This window comes from Barbus barbus (genome assembly GCF_936440315.1).
Source record: "Barbus barbus genome assembly, chromosome: 24".
Taxonomy (NCBI): domain Eukaryota; kingdom Metazoa; phylum Chordata; class Actinopteri; order Cypriniformes; family Cyprinidae; genus Barbus; species Barbus barbus.
Genome location: NC_136752.1, coordinates 1,884,559 through 1,904,717, shown reverse-complemented (window position 1 = coordinate 1,904,717; position 20,159 = coordinate 1,884,559). Strand labels below are relative to the sequence as shown.

The 20,159-nt window shown below is 37.6% G+C and overlaps 1 protein-coding gene across 2 annotated transcripts in view; it reads left to right on the top strand.

The window, feature by feature from the left end:
- LOC306843466 (lethal(3)malignant brain tumor-like protein 3) overlaps positions 1-3,053 on the top strand; it is an 83,899-nt gene extending 80,846 nt beyond the window's left edge. For both annotated transcript variants that reach the window (XM_079374988.1, XM_079374989.1), the window contains exon 22: positions 1,693-3,053. In XM_079374988.1, coding sequence (XP_079231114.1) covers positions 1,693-1,836 — 144 coding nt within the window. In that variant the 3' untranslated portion in view covers positions 1,837-3,053. The remainder of the gene's footprint in view (positions 1-1,692) is intronic.
- The last annotated feature ends 17,106 nt before the right edge of the window (positions 3,054-20,159 follow it).

Below are 20,159 nucleotides of genomic sequence, written 5' to 3'. Positions count from 1 at the left end.
TCATGGCCAAAAATATATGATTTTTTTATCTGTTGGTATTTGATAGAATCCATGATGCCATGTGTCTAAACAAGATGTCCAGGACCTCCAGCAGAAATATAGGCCCACAACATCAAAAATACAGCAGTATATTTCATTGTACACATGGGGTACTTTTTATCCCTGTGTTCACCAAACCCATCTTGAGTGTTTGCTGCTAAAAAGCTCATTTTTCAGTTTCATCTGATCATAGAAGCCAGTCCCATTTGAAGTTCCAGTCATGTCTGACAACTGAATGCTGGAGTTTGTTTTTGGATGAGCTAGACTTTTTACCTCCCAAACCCCCCCCAAACAACATGTGGTGATGTAGGTGCTGTTTGACAATATTTTTGAAAAAAAAACAGAGACTCAACTATTTTCTGCAATTCTCCAGCTGTGGTCCTTGAAGAGTCTTTGGCCACTCAAACTCTCCTCCTCACCGTGCATTAGGACGATATAGACACGCGTCCTCTTCCAGGCAGATTCTGTTGATTGGAAATTCTTAATTATTGCCCTGATGGTGGAAATGGGAATTTTCACTGCTCTAGCTCTTTTCTTAAAGCCACTTCACGAATTTGTGAAGCTCAATTATTATCAAGATCAAAGAATACAGATTTTAGCCTAGGATTATAGGAATCTTTTAGGATTTTCAAAATGTGTCTCAGACCACCAAATCGTGGCCAAAATTGCACAGTGTGAGCTGGGCTTTACACACATCCGTACTGAAAACACACATTTTGATTTTGAACCAGTTATGTTTGTTTCATAAAAACATATATGTGTAATAAGTAACTATATAAGAATGTTTGGGGGTTGAGTTTGTGTAATTTACGTCGACATCAAAACGTCCAAATATCATCTTTTTATGTTTATCGCAGACCTCATTTTACACATAAATTAGACAAACCACATTATAAAAGCCCAGAGGAAAATCTTGAGGAAACCTGTGGTGAATTGGTATTATTACTTTTAGATTACCTTTATTGCCATTTCACCTGAAGTTCATCTTTAAAAACACTAGTATCTTAAATAATTCTTAAATATAAACTTTAATAAATTTCAAAATAAACATAAATTCTGCACATTATAATATTATGATGCCTAAATTCACTTGTGTGTTCATTTTAATTTATTTACACAAATGATAATTTTAATATTGTCCATTTATTGTTTATCATCCATTACATATAAAATAATAATCAACTTCTTGCATCAGCCAGAATTTTAACATGGTGTATCTGTAATTATCTGATCTTTTGGATTGTGTCCATGAAGATCAAAATATGAAGAGAAAATAATCAAATGACATGAAGAACCTTTCATTTATGCAGTATTTTAATTTCTGGATTATACAAAATTATACTTTATTATTATTTAAGATATAAGACATTTTCCACTGAATTTCAATGTTTCATATTTTCAAATAACTATATGGTGATTATAAAGTCCCAGAATTTCATACAATGCCAAATGTCTCTGTTTGTGAACAGAAATGAGATGTTTGTTCTGTTGCATGAATTTCATCAAGCAGTAGTTTAGGACATACTGTTTTAACACTGTTGTCGAGCAAAACACCTAGAAATTACACCGAATCAAAGAATTGCAGAGGAAATGCATCTTCTGCTCTGACAGCTGTGTGTGTTTATCTGCTAATTTATTGTTGTTTGGTTTCAGCAAATTGATGGCGAGGCATTCCTGTTATTGACGCAGGTGGACCTGGTGAAGATCCTCAGCATTAAACTAGGGCCGGCTCTCAAAATATACAACTCTATACTAATGTTTAAAACCACAGAAAACTCTTCCTGCAACGAACTCTGACCAGACAGACCGACAGCCAAGAGAGTTCAGAACTGCTTCAGTCAAAGGGCTCATCATGAAGATTCATACAGCAGGCACCACACTACTATACATGAGCAACACGATGTAGATAATGTCCGAAACAGCAGGTAAAGCGCATATAATGACATTCAGAATTCATTCATTCAGACAGCACAAGAACGTATCTGCGCTGTCAGTAATAATCATATTTGTACGCACTTATTAACTCACATGATGATTTCATGTAGTGCTCTTTCATCATAGTGTCGGTGAGAATGTATATTATTCTGAGGGGTTATTGGAGCACTTGCGTTTTTCTAAATCCAGGTGCTAAAGGAATGCAGCAACATGCACTGAAGAGCTGCACAATGTCTGCTTTTGACGCTCGTTGTTTCCGTTACAACTCATATTGATATTTCTCCTTAAATTCATAGCTGTATATAATTTAAGTGTTTGGAAAGGGTTCTGGATGGAGGACTAGCAGAATGGGGTCACTCGGATCCTATTAGATTTGTTGTTTCCAGTGTGCTGTGATGCCGTATTAATGCATCATGCCACAGTCCTTAATTACGGTTACAATCATAGAAGCGTGGCGCTCTTTCTTGATTTGTTTTGATACGATGGATGTAGAAATCGAGATCGGAGGGTAAAACTACGCTCAAGGCACAAATAATAATTGGGAGAGCCATATAGGTATTTTGTGATAGAATGTAACTTAATATTCAGAATTCCTTCATGTGTTCAGTGTAAGAAGAAAAGTGTAATTTTTCATTAATATGCAAACGCAAATATTAATTTTATTTCTGTTGTTGAGGTATGCAGCCTTAAAAATACATGAAATTTCCCATCTATTTATTTAAGTTGAATACTTTGACTATTTAAAAACCAATGTGCTGAACACATGTCATTGTGGACATGTATGTTAACAAACCTAAACAGCCTGTGTTGAAATGCTGTTTTTACTCACTTTTTAAAATGAGTAAACTCACTGCACTCGGCTCTGTGATTTCCCTTATTCAAAACTCATTTATCATGTCAATTTTCTTCATGCCACGAGAGCGTATAATGAACTGTTAGTTTGGGGATTTAAAATTGAAATATAAAATGTGTAAATAAGCAATGGTTTAGAGTGGAACTGCAGAAACCAGTGGACGGACTACTAAACTTCACTGTTATTAATTCATGAATAAACTTTGCTGATTGAAAGGTCTTCGTCCACACAATTGTCTTTTTAATGATTGCATGATTAATATTATAATGTGCCATTTATTTTATTGCAGGTTTATTATTTGTTAACATTTGCATACAATAATGCAGTATACCTCTTTAATTGATTTGCCAATGACTTATATTGTGTTGAGCCCAGGAGATGTTGACAAAGTGTTGAAACGTGATGTGCTCAGTAATGACATTCTCTAGGGATTAATCTATATTAACAGACATCTACTCCTGATAGGGCAAGTCTGAACGTGACTGTTGTTGAAATGAAGCTTTGTATTCATCATTTCACTTTATAAATCTATAGATTAATGCTTTTCATACATTTCACCTAGATTCATGTCACCACTTCCTCTGTTATCTACAGTCTTGAAGATAAATTCCTGCTGTTGTAATCTTACAGTCTTGATTTTAAGGGAAATATGTGTGCTTTTAACACTCAAGGAAATCTGACAGTATGTATGTTGTAATTTATTCATGCTTCATCAGAGCCGTAACCAGGGTTTGGGTTGGATTGTCGAGAATTGTACTATAATTACACCTACAAACGCAACCCATTCAATACACTACACATAAACAGAGACAGAGACAGATATGTAGCTGCTTGTGAAAAACATTTAAGATTCACAATTTACAGACAAGGTCTGAACTATTTAGGTGTACATGCTATTTGCTCATTTTAAAGTAGTGTCAGTTTAAGTGCTGTTGATGCAAATAATTGGGTGGGAGGGACTGCACCTGTTCTCTGTCAAGCCCCATTCACATTGCCAGTGTCTCACAGCGGCATTCATCGTCACACAACATTCCCTAAACAAACCAGCAAAATCATCTGTGTTGAAGTTTTCCTGCCTTACAGTACTTTTTGTTTAAATTTTTTCAGTAAATGTGTTTTTATTTTCCTCTTTTTGTAAAGCACATTGGATAACCTGGGTAAAATTGCCATAGCCATTACCAACATGTCAGACTGAATAATTTATGCAGATGCTCAAAGGAGGAGTTCCTGTGGCCGAAAGGGACAGAGCCTTGTGCCCTTGCATTGATTACTGCGATCTCAATTGCATTGCGGTCAAGTATAAATATCCTCTTTTTCTGATCTCACCCACCCTGGAGCTGCTGAGGGGAGCAACAGTGTTTAAAAAGCTCAGCCTTCACAGTGCTTATAATCTTGTCAGAATGCAGAAGGGAGATGAATTGAAGACCGCCTTAATAACACTTACAGGCCACTGTGAGTATCAGGTCATACCATATGTCCTAGTCAACACTCTCTGTATTCTAGTGGTTAATGAACAAGGTTTTCTGAGACTTCTCGCTATTCTAGCCAACACTGATATCTTCATTTTCCCAGCGACAAACTCCATCCATTTGCTGCCTTCTCATGCAAACTCCTCAGGTAAAATTATGAGATGGGCAGGAGTGACCAGGAGTTTTTTTGCCATCAAGCTGGCAGTGGAGGAGTGGTGCCACCTGCTAAAGGGTTCCTGTCACCTCTTTTTAAGTTACCTATTGTCTGGGACAGTGGTTCCCCAACCTGGTCCTGGAGCACCCCCAACAGTACACATTAGGGCCTTTTGCACCGCGGGAACCTTTTCATAGTACGTGAACTAATTGTGGAACTACCCACTTTTTGGCGTGTTCTAGGAACTCCATTTGGAGGAACTAACTTAGCTCCTACTTCAGAGTAGGGTCTAAAACAGTTCTATAGGTACAATCAGTGACGTAAGTGTACGCTGACTGGCTAAACGCACACGAAGCACCGGTTACCCGGCATATTTAGAATGCCATGTAAACCTATTTACTCCACGAACATGGAAAACAACGATAACGGCATTTACCTGTTGTCTGCGGTGTTGTGTTCTTTTCTCAGCTTCGATGATATGTAACACTGAAGTTGTTATAAAAAATGTAGTCTCTTTGCCCAACTTTTTGCCCTTGCAATCGCATAAACTGCGTTTGCATTCCATCTCCGTTATCACAAAACCCACGACACATCAAAAATAGCTCAGATCATGGCATCCTCCATTCACCGGTTTTTGACGTTTGTTAATGCCACGCAAAAAGACATCGCTGTCGGCCGCTTGAGAGTTCCTGCTGCCGGTGTGAATGCAACCAGGAAAACAGCCTGAGGGAGAAACTGGTTCTCTAGGAACTACCCTGCTGGCTAGTTCCTAGAACTAAATTCCTCGAACTACACGGTGTGAAAGCCTCTAATATGGATGTTTTCAGTTCTATCCCAAGGACTGGAGTTGAGAACCACTGGTCTAGGGTCCAAGAACATCAAGGTGGATACCCTCTCGCGGCTTCATTCCACTGACTTTTCTGCTTAAGAAACTGAAATCTTACCTGAATTTATCTCCCTATGATTACCAACCCTATCCAATGAACCCTGGATGGCCAGATTGCTGAAGCCCCAATCACAGAACCAGCCTTGCAAGGGTACACTGGAATAATAAAAAACACATTTTCACCTCACTGTGGCCAACTCTGCTCTATTCTATGCACTCTGCCCTGGGCAGTGGACATCCTGGCATCAACCCAACCCTATCACTCTTACAGAATCAATACTAGTGGCCCAGTATGTCCCAAGAAGTCTGCTAAATGAATAAATGTAAATGTAAAGGTCCTTACACACTGAGTCCGAAATTTTTGTATGTTTTTTTGTATTCATTATCCTAAAAATTTGTCATGCAAAGAAATCTTGCACACTGAGTCCAATGCGTATTAATTAATCTGTTGTGAAAAAATTCGCAAAACAGTACGAAATGGAGTCTTCAAGCAGTGAGGATGATTTTGTTGTCCTCTCACTTCTTAAAAAGAGAAAAAGAAAGGAAATATTGGGTCCATCCAATCCTGAGATTCCCCCTCCTTATTAAGGAGCCGCAGGATTATCACGGGCGATTCAAAGTTTACTTCAGGATGACAGTAGCTCAAGTTTGATGCTTTGCTAGCGATACTAGAGCCACATGTTAAAAAGAAGACCACTAATTTCTGTGAACTTGGTGTGCTAGGATCTTTACAGTGCTTTGTGTGAAGTAGATGATTTTCACAATCGCCATTCTGGATTTTGGCTTTCGCTTGTATGGTGGCTCTGAATTGTGAAAACACCTCTCAAAATGCTTGCTACGGATGCGAAAAAACGCAGAAAATCGAACCCGATCCAAAAAATTTTTATGACAGACAAAAGTTTTGGGGGCAGTGTGTAAATGTTATTGACATAACGTGAGGTCTTCTTTTTTTTTTAAAAAATGCGAAAATTTCAGATCCAGTGTGCAATGACCTTAAATGTAAATCTCTGGTCACACATAGAAATTGACTTCTTCACAACTCTCCCTTTCTCTAAGGACCAGTGTACTTGTCACTGTTGAATGATTCTCCAAGGCTTGACTGGTCTGTCTTAAGAGTCTTCTTACTGCACTAGAGACCATCATGGAAGCCCTGTAGTAAAATACTGAAGAGTTACAAATACAGTTGTCTGACCACTGTCCCCATGAAAGGTAATCTTTTCCTGGGTCTGTGAGTGGGTCTGTTGGATAGGAAGATCCAGGAGATTAGAGACTTCCTGCAGACATACTGCCATGAACACCAGCACACACATACCTCCTGGAGTGGATGCTGAGAATCATTCAAATGCATATTTAGCTTCTAACCACCCTGTTTCCCTGGTCACTGGTCAGAAATGTCAGGCTGACCTACACAAGGAGAAGGTCGGGCTCTCAACAGGTGACATCCGTTTCTGGCTTCCCTGTCCAAAGTTAAGTGCCAGTTAGACAGGCCCTTTCACTATCATCGAACAGATCACAGATCACTTGCCGGCTCCAAATGCCACCATACCACAGCATTACAACTAGCTTTCTTATGTCACTGTTGAATCCTCACCACAGTTCTCCACCTCCTTCTACCTCAGAGGATCCAGCCTTCACTTTAACATCTGTAATGTGAAATGCATACTGTACATTGCTCAATAAAACTATTCTTCAATGACAATTTGTCCTCAAAATTTTTAATAACTGTTTTATGAAAGCAATGTTCATGTGCTTGATTTATTCTTCTAAAAGCTTGAAATTTATATTATTACCTTACCTTACATTGTGAAGGGTTTGGCACTTATAATTTCATCAGCGAACCAGCATTGCCATGCCATAATTTTCCTGCTACACCAGTAATAAGTCACATGGGATTTAGAGCTCAGGTGATGGGCTCGAATTTGTTCTGCAGACCCATGAACAAAGATGACAGATTCCAAATAGCATGCTTCCCGAGGGTCTTGTGCCAGTGGAGCAATTGCCATTGAGATGTATGTGAATACTAACAGATAGTTTTCCCTGGGTTTCATAGACCTCAGTGACTGTTTTGTTCTATTGTATGGTGTATGCAAATGAATAAGTGGATAATGTAGTTTGGATCTGTGCTCAGGGTGAATTTTCTGGCACACTGATTTGGTAACCTTCACAGATGCACAGTTAAATCATAACAGAGTCTGTGTGACATAAGGCATGCAACTGAAACAATAACAGATTAACTTACATATTAGCATGCAACATAAAGTCTGTCTGTTACATATTCAGTAGCATAGCAAGAGTCTTTGGTAGCACTTTATTTTACAGTACGTGTACTTCCCTGGTACATACATGGTAAATATCTTGTGCCTACAGGCAAGTGAGTGGTAACACATGGTACTTACCTGAGGTGTAAACAATAAGAAACACGGCTGTACTTAAGAGTCGTACATGCTTGGTAATTAGTTTGTACATACAGACAAGTGTGGGTAAGAACGGTCACTTAGAGGTAGTGCCCATACATGGTAACTAATTAGATACTAATTTATTTTACAGTACACATACTGTAAAATAAAGTGCTACTGATTCTTTTTGTTAACTGAAAACTAAGCATCAATTCAGACTGTAATGGAGAGCTCAAAACAAGAAAACATCATATATCCTTCAGTTTTTGACTGCAAAACGTCTCAAATGTATTTGCTCCATTTAGGGATTTATTGACATTCAGCATTGTACTATTAAGAGCCATTAGAAAAGGAGCTGTGTGGCCCATTTATGAGCGGGAGACTGCACAGTCCCATTTCACAAAACATCAGAAATACTGATTCCATTTACACTAACTAGTCCTGCATCATCCTTATCATAACATTTATCACAGAGAGCGAGTAGACCGCACATAGTAGCTGCAGAAAAAGACTTTGTGAGTTCAAATCATGTTTCCTCTGGATAAACTGTTTTCTTTCTTCGGCGTCACGGCAACATGCATCAGCATCTCCATGGAGACCTCACATTCTAAATCTTAATGTTCTGAAAGGCTGCTGGTGACATTCAAACCAGCTGGCATGCTTAAAAACATACCTAACCAGCATATGCAGATTTTTTTCAGCAGGGACTGTAGACAGTTTTTACTCAGTGTATGGCAAAAATCTGCCAGCTGTGTTTGCCAGACATTTACAGTAAAATACAGTGACGATGTTACAGGCATTATGGGGTGGCGACTGTATTATGTCACTGTTTTTCATGTCATTAAATGATAATATTTAAATAAACCATTCTCTCAACACTATTATGTCCAAAGTAAATGTTAAACCTAACCCTAACCTATAACATTAGGCAAAGGGAACAATGGAAGGCTACACAATGACTTCACAAGTTCCAGCAATTGATGCCAATAATATGAGGGTAATACCAGGGTAGTCTTATGTAGACTATACGTCAGAAGGTCTTGTCCATACAGCAGTTTATTCTGGTCAACAACAACTGCTTACTGTGACAGGAAAGCAGACTGGCCGGCATGTAAAGCAACCAAGCACAGTTCAAGCTGTTCCTCAGTGCCTTTTAGGGGTGCAGTTATCTGAGATAGATTAAACCTCGCTGTGGAAAGAGTCTGGGAGAGTATTTCAAATAGTGGTGCATCTTTTAAAGATGTGTCACAAACCTTGCAACCTTACATTAATAGAGATTATTTATTTAAAAGCACTTGCTTTATGATCTCAGTACCTTGTAAACAAGACTTTGGTTCCAGAATGACTTTTTTTTTTTTAAACCTGTGTGCCATTTTTTGTCTAAGTTATTTAAAACCATCCAATCAGAATAGGAGGGCCAGTGTCCAGGAGAGTTTAGCTCCATCCCTAACCAAACACACCGGAAAAATCTAACCAAAGTCTTTAGGTATAATTAAAACAAATTAAATAGTAAATGTAATGCCTTATTGGACACAATAATAATAATAATAATAAAAAAATCATATTTTTTAAAAAGAATTTTAGAAACAGATTTGCACAATATTGTGCAGTAAGATATAAATATAAAACATATAATTGCAACTCCCACATCACTACCTCCTACAGCTTCTGAATAACAGCAATTACCATAATTTAGATTTCTAACTTGTGGCAAAGTCCCTGTGAAATCTAGCACTTGTTGTGAATCAGGAGGATATATTAGGCATATATATCTCCTCAGTTTCATTCAGGTAACACTGAATGTATGCACACAGCTCATGGGCTATCTGGTTGTTTGTTGCTGTTATTTGCTGTTTCTTCCATTGGTTTACATTGCGTAACCTCCACCGACCTGAAAATAAACCTTGCAGTTGCGCACAGTCTGGTGTAAAGAAGATTCATTACAATAATCTTCCAACAAATATGGTAAAGTACCTTAAAGTACCTTGTGGTTATCCAAATAACAGGTTAGATTGTTTTTGTTAAACTTACTAATAGTTTAACAGTTTCATGTTAATCTTTTTTTCTGTTAGGTTAACATTTGTAAATGACTGCAGTTGTCAAAATAGCAATGTCTCCAACTGTTTTTTTTTTTTTGTTTGTTTTTGCATGTGGAAAATATGACTTGCCTTTTCGGATTGAAAACAGATGGTATTCCATGGCTGGTGTTCTGCCGGAGCAAAAGATGTTTTGAGGAGAGATGTCCCAATGTCTTAACATGTGACACAGATGCACATGTGCTGTGATGAGAACTGACACGCTGCCTGAGACCAGTTTCATCCGTTCACACTGCAGCCCAAATATCTCAGCCAGCAAAGAAAAGAGCAAGGCAGTGAGAGGAATGCATTAGGAAGAAGATATGTCACCCTATCAGAGCCAGAGTGTGGTCTGTTTGTACACTGTATCATTGTTTTGTGTTGACTTTGGCATATTCTAATAAACCTGAAGAGAACTATGCATTAGCATTCCACTACGTCTCATTGCTTAGCTGCCACAAACAGCTCTAGATGTACTGTATGCAACCTGGATTCTGTCATTTTTTCCCTCATATTTTCTTCATTAGCACATTACAAGCCACTCACCTGAACCATAAATGCCATAACATGCCTGGTCACTCGAAGAACTTATTAAGTTGAGTATTCTAAAAGCATCTGTTATAATATAATGAAATAGTAGCAATTTATATTACATCTCAATGAAGAAAGATTATTTTCTCAGAAATAATGGTGTAGTTACTGCATCTACCAGCAGGTGCTGCAAGACAAACCAGCCAAAACCTGAGCCGCAGGAAAACTTGTGATTATTGCTTTCATTACTTTTGTGGTTGTTTTTATTGCTTGTGGTTGTGATGCTTGTGGAAACAGCAAAGTGTGTTTACTGGTAAAACACCCTTTGGTTGCCAGTCTTTGGTAATTTTACACTGATGCTGATATCTTGACTCACAAGAATAAGATGTAAATGCAAAACTCTACTAACTATAACTAACTTTGCAACTATATGTCAACTAGCAGTCATTAGAGTATTAGTAGACTGTCTGCTTAACACTTTATTTTGATAGTCTATAACTATAAATACAACTGCAACTATGTGTCAATTTATTCTACTAACCTTAACCCAACCTAACAGTCTGCTATTACTGTAATGAGTGATAGCTGACAAGTAGCTGCAAAGTTAATTATAGGCAGCAGAATGTCTAAAGTGAACTATCGAAAAGTGTTACCAATTTGTATTTCCTAACAAGCAAATATTAAGAAATGAATGATAGATTTATTCTATCATTGCACACTGCTTGTACACCTTGTGTTTCTCTGATATCAGCACCCCCTCCTGGACTGGAAGTACATCCCTCATTACCTGTAGAAAACATGATGAAACTAAACAAAAACGGTAACAATTTATTTTAAGGTGTCTATGTTACACTTTACATGTACTTACTATTATAATAACAATAAATTATGCATAGTTGCATGCAAGTAACCCAAAGCCAAACCTTAATCCTAACCATACAGTAAGTACTTGTAGTTAATTAATATTACTCAGTACTTAAATGTATAATTACACTGTAACATGGACACCTTAAAATAAAGGGTAACCCAAAACACTCTGATGATACTAAAAACACATTGAAGAAATAAAAAATGTATATATAGCTCATACAATGAGAAAACCCATATTACATATTTTGCTAAACAATACGTCTGTTTGTGGTTATTATTATTGTTTAATTCAGAAAGAGTCTTAGGTATTAATGCTGCTTCACACTACTTAAAAACCTGAACCAAACACTGTCTTCCAATGGTTAAGGATGGGTGTTAACTCTGTTGGTGTTTGTGGAGGCAGTGTGAACTAGTCTTCTGGTTGTTTATGCAGTGGCTATTCACCAATACGTTCCCACAAACACCTTTTTAAAGATTTTATATGTGTCTGTCACCTCCTAACTCCCCTGTGCTGGCACGTAACATAAGACACTGCTGGTGTGATAGATGAATCCTCGCGTGTGGAGGGTAATCCATCTGTGGTCTGAATTGTGGTCACACATTATGTAACAGAAAACTGTTGGAGCAGCATTTAACACTGTCAACACATTATAATGCTTTTACCTTACATAATCATATTCAAAATGAGTTAAAAACTGAATGACGGTATGCATGTGGCACATGTGGTTCTCTGTGATGAACTAATGTAAGAAGCATGCATGCATTCCTCCACAGTGAACACATATCTGGGATTCATGACCGCATCAGGCTTTCCACAGCTGTTTTAAAATGATCGTCTTTTCATGAATAATGAAATGAGAGAGCAAACACCAAAATCCTGCGTCAATGCAATGGTGGGATTCCTTTTTTTTTCTTTTTTTTTTACCCAGCATGTGCAGAAAAGCACTCATTAATTGAAGAACATGCCTATTTTTAGACTCTCTTTGACTATAGTGATCACACCTACGCTGTCTGCAGTGTTAGATTCATCCTTCACTGCTCTTAAGACTCACGTCTCTATCCACCTCCTCTGTGATGCTGGCTGAATTATACGCTTGTGTAGGAAATGATGTTGTAAGGTGCTCGTGATGAGCATCAGAGCTTCCTACATAAGCTCAAAGGCTTACTGCACATTCTCCCAACAATTAAATCTATCATCGAGTCATCTGGTTTTAACGCTTTTACGAGGGATTTTTCTGGAGCAATTCACTTAAGAAATAATCTTAATCTTAATCTTCATTACTTATATTTTATCAATGGACTTTATTTCTTTCCATGGAGCACAAAAGGAGATGTTAGACAGAATATCTAAGCTGCTCTTTTCCATGCAACAAAAGTGGATGATTTATGGTACCACCAAGCTCCAAAATGGATTAAAATTAAAACACAATAGAAGTATCATAAATAAATATCGAATGTATCACTCTTGTGTAAAATGTTGCTACTCACTGAAAATGTAATTCTCCACTATAGCTCTCAAATGTTATTCTCACATCCAAGTTTGCATATTGAAACTTGGCACGTCATGTTTAGTTGTGAGCGGGGTGGGAAAATTATCACCGTCACCAGCCAAATGTGAGAAATGTTTCACAGGGGCAGGTAATTTTGCCTTATTTACCAGCCCGATGTGTCAGACGATTTGTGTTGGATTGGCCTTTGACAATAAAATGTGTTCTTGTTGAAGTAATGGATTTAAGCACTGACTAGCAAAAGCAGAACCGGGTTCTTGTTCACTTCACATTTTGGTTCTTGAGTTTAGTTATTTTTTAAAAAAAAAATTGTTTTGTAATGCTTTATACATTAATCATTTTCATATATGTGACCCTGGAGCACAAAACCAGTTTTAACTCGCTGGGGTATATTTGTAGCAATAGCCAAAAATACATTGTATGGGTCAAAATTATCCATTTTTACTTTATGCCAAAAATCATTAGGATATTAAGTAAAAATCATGTTCCAAGAAGATATTTTGTAAATTTCCTACTGTAAATATATAAAAACGTATGCATTGCTAAGAACGTCATTTGAACAACTTTAAAGGAGATTTTTTTGCACCCTCAGATTCCAGATTTTCAAATAGTTGTATCTCAGCCAAATATTGTCCGATCCTAACAAACCATACATCAATGGAAAGATTATTTATTCAGCTTTCAGACGATGTATAAATCACAATTTCAAAAAATTGACACTTATGACTGGTTTTGTGGTCCAGGGTCACATATGCAGTAAATTATGTTATTTAAATAAAAAATTCTAAGAATAAAAATGGTTGGCTTTTGATATTTGAGTAGCTGGCGTGATGCATCTTGATGTGACAAGTGTAAATATGTGAGTATGTGTGAGTGAGATTTGACAGTCATAAAAGACAGGAAGATTATAACTGAACAACAAATTATAGTTCTTCTATCAAAAGCTATTGTATTAGAAGACTTTTTATGGTGCTTTTTGAAGCATCACCATCCACTTTTGTTGAATGGAAAGAGCAGCTCAGACATTTGTGCTTCTGTTGTGTTTCATGAAAGAAAATAACACGATCAGAAAATCTTTAGGGTTTATAAATGATGAAATTTCATTTTAGATGAACTATTCTTTTAATAATAGTTTTTTAAGCTGACTGTTCTCTGACTAAGTCTAAGGCTTAGTGTTTGAGAATCTAATCATGTAATCCCCTAAAAACACTTTATGAAGCTCTGCAAGTCTGCGGCTTTAAATGCTCAAGCTCATTAACATCAGATGGAGTCTGATTGACTTTCAGTGATTTTATGATTCATCATCTTACAATCATTCCTCTGTGTCGTTATCGTTATTGCTGTGGTGTGAACTTCCCCACATAGAATTAGAATGACAATTAAAACTTCATAGTTATCATCCTTGTTGTGAACAGCCCTGAAGACTGTGAGTGTGTGTGTGTGTGTGTGTGTGTGTAATATACTCACCTGAAACATCTGTTGTGATGACAACACTGAAAAACACATTAATACAGCAAGAGTATGTTGTAGCGCACTACACAAGCTCCAGCTGCCTACGCTCCGCTTGAATAAAATATTCATCAGACAGACTACGCAGGCTATGCAATCTTCTTCATGACTCCAATTTTGAGCAGAATCCAGCTATGCTTTCATGAAAACTTTTTAAAGTTGGATTTTTAAAAACTCCTGTTTATTTTTCCTCCGTCTTGTTTGAGGGCAGAGACATAGTCGTCCCTGTGTTGAAAACCAAAGAAAACTCATCCCAGATGTGCAGTTTTCCTTCTTGAGGTGCATGCATGCATGTACTGATGTTAGAAGAGAGGACAAAACATGTCATTTTAACAGGATTAAACTGCAACGTATGCTCCAACCAGAAGGTTTATTAGACATGCCTCCCTCTTGCCGTATAACAATGCTTTATTTCCTAAAAGCTCATTGCATCCCTGTTAACCAGTGTCAATCAAATAAACAAGGGCCTCTGAGAGCTGTGTGTGTGGGGCTGAGCAGCTCCAGAAGTGAGTGGCACTTCTCCACAGCAGGAAGACACACACAGACAATTACACTAATTCATAATTGAAATTAAAATAGTTAAGGGTTGGAGTCGACAGCCTTGTGGGCAGACATCCGACGTGTGGTTTTCACTTTGCTTGCTGTCAATTCTCTGTACTGTTTTGTCCCAATTCATTTGTTTAGTCTGTTAAGTGACACAATGAAGTGACATTCGTTTGTCACTGTTTCTGGGTCAAAACGCTCCTTCAGATGCCAAAAACCAACAACGAACGCTGCTCATATACACTTACTATCTTAAAGTTGTGCTATAAATGAAAAGTACTCCTAAACGGCTGCTGAGAGAGTGTTCTCACTTCAGTGTTCGACACGTTGCAACTTAACAGATAACAAATAACAAATCTTTAAAAACTGTTAATGAATTACAAAATATCTAATCATAAGGGTGCACAATTTAATAGAATAAAATTAGCACGTTGTCATAAATGCCCTTGTTAGAGAGTGAGAGACAGAAAGAGCGAGGAGAGAGATTATATATCCATGTGTGTGAGAGAGAGAAAGCCTTGTGAACTCAGGAAACCAGAGAGATGCCGACATCTGTAGTCTTTTAGATAAAGCATTTTAGTACATTAACTCTTTAATCGCCGTGTGCAGGAGAAAACCTGCCTAAGGAAGCCCTGTAAGATAAGGAAAAAATAAGTCAAATTTAATGAATTTCCTAAAACTTAATATAAAGTGAGGACTACGTAATGGCAGTGAGTGGCTGTTATTTTTCAATAGTCCAAAATTAGACCAATAAAGTGCATCCACCCTTAATAAAAACTCCCTCACACGGCTCCAGGGGGTGAATAAAGGCCTCCTGTAGCATATTGATGCGTTTTTGTAAGAAAAATACCCATATTTAAAACTTTATAAACAGTCATTTCTAGCTTCCACTAACTGTCGTGTTCATAACAGGATGCAGCATAAGCTCGGCTCGAGGATGGCTTGAGGGTGAGTAAATTATGGGTTAATTTTCATTTTTGGGTGAACAATCCCTTTCAGAAATAAGAGAAATAAGTAATGAGGTAATTTACAGTATCGAGATTAAATTAAATATGAATTGTTGGATCCAAATAGAGGTGTGTCCTTGTTCCAGCCCATGTCATCCAAATCTCACTCCAGTCAGTTTATATTTCTATCTAATATGGAAAGTGACAGGGTTGTCATATTTTGGCAGGGTAACATAGTTTATCTTCTGTAAGATTTTTATGACAGTAGCTGTGGTTGTTAGCCTACAGAAATATGTACGTCCAGGAAATGATCATGTCAGCGTTGTTTTCCAGTAACATAGGTATAGTGTGTTTGCAAGATTTTTTTTTTTTCAATCCCACGCAAATTAATTATTAAAATTCGCACTCTATCTCTGTCTCGCGCGCGCGCTGTCAGTGTGCGTCATCTGGAGTGGCGTCACGTGGGAGTACAAAGCCAGCGCTCGCGCTCTGCGCGTTACAAATGATCCGCGCGTCGGTCTCGAGAGGAGATACTTCACAAAGAACACTGCTATTTCTGATTTACTAAAATCATACAACCAAATATGAGTGACTTTTACTTTTTGTGGACGTGAACTCGTCTGTTTGTTAGGTTTATTCAAGCATCTGAGTGAAATGACGGATATCACGCACGCCTTGTACCGTTTATTATGGATTTATAGACTAGAAAAACGCTCGACCGGTGGACTGACAGGAAAGAAAGGGAAGAAAGAAAGACTAACTTGTTCCGTTTTCGAGATATTCTCGTCCAGACCCCATTTTCTGCTCGTAAATCGCGAGGTTTGTCTGGAGCGCGTATCCAGCTGAGATGGAGAGGATGAGTCGCTCAGAGGGAAGTTTTCTCTCCAGACATCCAAACAAAGAGAGTCTCGTCTCGGATTATCAAACTACAGACAATCAGCTTTCAAAGCAAAGTATTGGCGAAAGTGACCTGCTCTGTGAAGCGGAAACATGATGGTGCGCGTGAGATCTGCTTGTGCGTAATGGACACATAGCATCAGGAGGAGCATCTCAGCACACAGGTGTGTATCAGCATCGGTCAATAAAACATGCATGCTAAGCTTTAGCATTCACCGAATCGCACACCAGTAGAATACTACATATTTAGTGAATGGTTTTTAGGTTACAGCAAACCTGTTTTATGTTGTCATTACGCACAGATTTCAAATGCATTACTTGACTTCTGTCATTTTCTAACAAGCATTTTTATCTACTTACGTTGAAGTGGTTCTGTTTATCTGAATGATGCGATAAAGGACCATGTTGAGCAGGCTTGTTAAAGGTCAGCATCTCTCCATCCGACAGACGAGCAGATGAAAACAACACCAATATTGGAGAGCATATGATCGATGTGATTGGGCCGCTGAGGACTTTATTACTTCTGCCCCCCCCCCCCCCCCCCCCGTTTTGTACTCTTGATATTTTAGTGTGTATCCCCTTCCTTTGTGTCTCTGTTTTGACTGCATTTTTTGCCAAATTAGTGATTTTAGTTCATGCATTTGCAGAAACATGCTTTGTGTTACAGTCACACTAATTCATATATGTGTGTCTGTGGGGGGTGGGGAGATTGTATCTATTTTGCACTCTTGATATTTTAGAGTGTCACCCCTTTATTGCTGTGCACTTTGCATCTTTCTGCATCATGAATGATTTGTAGATTGTACACACAAAAAAATTCTCTGTATTTTCATATTTTTGCATATTTCCCATTCATTTCCAAAGACGGTCATTTTTGGCCACCAACAACACAAGTGTGACTTTTTTTTTTTTTACGGTCATTTAGCTTTTTTAAATCAAGTCCATGATTTTTTAATTTATTTATTTTTTTGTGGTCACATAGCAACTGCCATAAAAATCACAAGTTTTGTACCTAAAATGACCGAATAGCACCAAAGTGAAATGTTGTTTTGCTGTGGAGTAACTGTGTATGGCTCTGTCTTAATTTCATCTCTTTGTTGGGGCCTAGCTCGACAATAAACCTGTAAGCTTTTACAGAATTTTGGCAGAAAACTGCTTCTCATTACAAAACTGGTTAAATGCTATTTCTTTCCGTCCACAAAATTTTTGAAATTAAATAAAGTTGGTACACTTTAACAGCAAATCCAAACTGAGCCACCCAAAACACTTTATTACAAGCCGCATCTTCAAAACTTGTGAACACTGTTTCATGCTGAGTTTAAATGTGAAACACACCAGTGCAGAAAAATATGGCTTAAACCAGCATTCTGATATTGGATAATTATGCCACTAGCCAATTTTTCATCTGATTCTCCGTCATAAAATCATTAGGGCTCATCTCTCAGTGCTGAGTATTAACAGGCCCAAGGAATGGTTCATGTTTCTGCCTGGTTTTATGTTTTGCACAGAGTTAAGTGTTCTAACCTTACAAAGCAGGAATCTTGAACCCCACTCATGGAGACACACTGTCCTGAAGAGTTTAACAAACCTGCCTGTACTTTTAAAGAAGTCATGAAATGCATTTTTTTTTATGTTTCCTGAGATGCATTATAATCTGAGTATTTTTTATATCAGTCATATCAAAATCAGTCATAGTTTAGATACTAGATACTTTAAATGGTCATTTTCTACCCTGATTGTAGCCTCTGCTTTGAAGGCTTCTTTACACTGTTAAACTTCAATGTAAACACCCACTGTTGTGATTGGCTAATATCATTGCATATGAAATGAGTGTTTCATGTGGAACTCTCTCAAAAACTGTTTTTACTATAAGAACTAATAGTGAAAAGTGTTAATTATCGTATTATGTTGCAGTGCTGCACTGTAGCCAAACAAAAATGTGTCTGCTGAACATAATGCAATGATCTCCTTAATGCCACTTGATTTCTGCACTCTCAAATACTTTCATCATAACTAAACACAATGTGACTCACTGAGCAGTGTAAACTGAGTCATTGAATATAAAGGGAGTTTTGGTAAAACTGCACAAATCAAATCACTGATAGACTCGATTATAAAGAGAACGATCTTGTTTCTGTTTATTAAAAAAATCGCAATAACATACTATTTTCACGCTACTAACAGAAACTGTTTCCATCACCCTGTTTTTGTGCACATTTTGAAGTATTTCATCAGATACAAGACATGGAAACACCAAAAAAAACGTAATTCACAAAAAAGGTTTTGCGCTCGCTTGAGTTGGTTTTTGACTTGTGGGGAAAAGGGTAAATGCCAATCAGTGTTGGGTGTAACGCGTTACTAAGTAACGTGTTACTGTAATTAAATTGCTTATCCACTGAAAAAGTAAAGTAAGGGATTACTGTTCATTTTTAGGTAATTTAATTACAGTTACTGATAAAGTACTTGCGTTACATACAGTAAATAATTTCAACAGTTCTAAAAGCAATATTGAATTTGAAATCTAAATTTACCGTCTAAAGATATTGAATGCAGCGGCTTTAACCCTCCGCGTGGGGGTGCGTTCACTTTCAGATTTTCCTGATTCACAGAGAAACCTTAAATACTCAAATCAGGGCCGGCACCAAGAGGGGGCATTTGCGGGCAGAGTTACGGTGCCCCCCACTTTCCATCCTCTCCCCTTCTTGCTGAACGTGATCGTTTCGAAAGCGAAAGTGAAACCGGTAAAACAGCGCACATAAGAAAGCGATTGCACGCTTTAGCGAGCGTCAGAAACTGCACGCAATCACAGATTGCACGCTTACCATCCCACCCTGAACCCCCACCACCACCACCCACCACACACACACACACAAAACGTGATTTGTGCCCCCCCCCCAGAAATTCAAATGCCCCTCTGATGGAGGTGCCCTGGCGCCGGCTATGACTCAGATACATATAAGACTAAAATCAATAGAATCTAAAAATCTTGAAGTGTCTACTTGACACTTGAACGAATTCAAATTAAAAACTAATGTTTCTGATCATGCAATCCGTATGAAACTAAAGCAAGGTACAGTCTTTCCCGTGTCTGAGCTCATTATATGCAGTCACCTGCGTGCATATGCCCTCACCTAGATACAAAAAAAAAGTAAAATATTAAGAAAAAAAAAAATCATCTAATATTCATCATTTTTGAAAGAATACCTGCTATGAGAAATTTACCTCATAAGAACAGCGCGATCTGACATTATGCAGCAGAGAAGATCATTTCTGTAATTTATTCTTTCCAACATTAGTTAACGTGTTATTTTGACATAAACCTGTACAGATTTTACTAGTTGGGCTTTTCCTGAACATCTTGCCAAACTGAAATGTATTGTTTAACTTTTAAGCCTTTTTGTTATTCAGATATTTTGTATTTCTATTTGTTAACCAAAGGTGGTTAAATTTTTTTCATAAAAATGTTTAAGTATTACAGTTGTTTTAAAGCTAAAAGGCTAAACTATTCTATGTTTAATTTCTGAGTTTAATTTCTATTAAGGTTTAT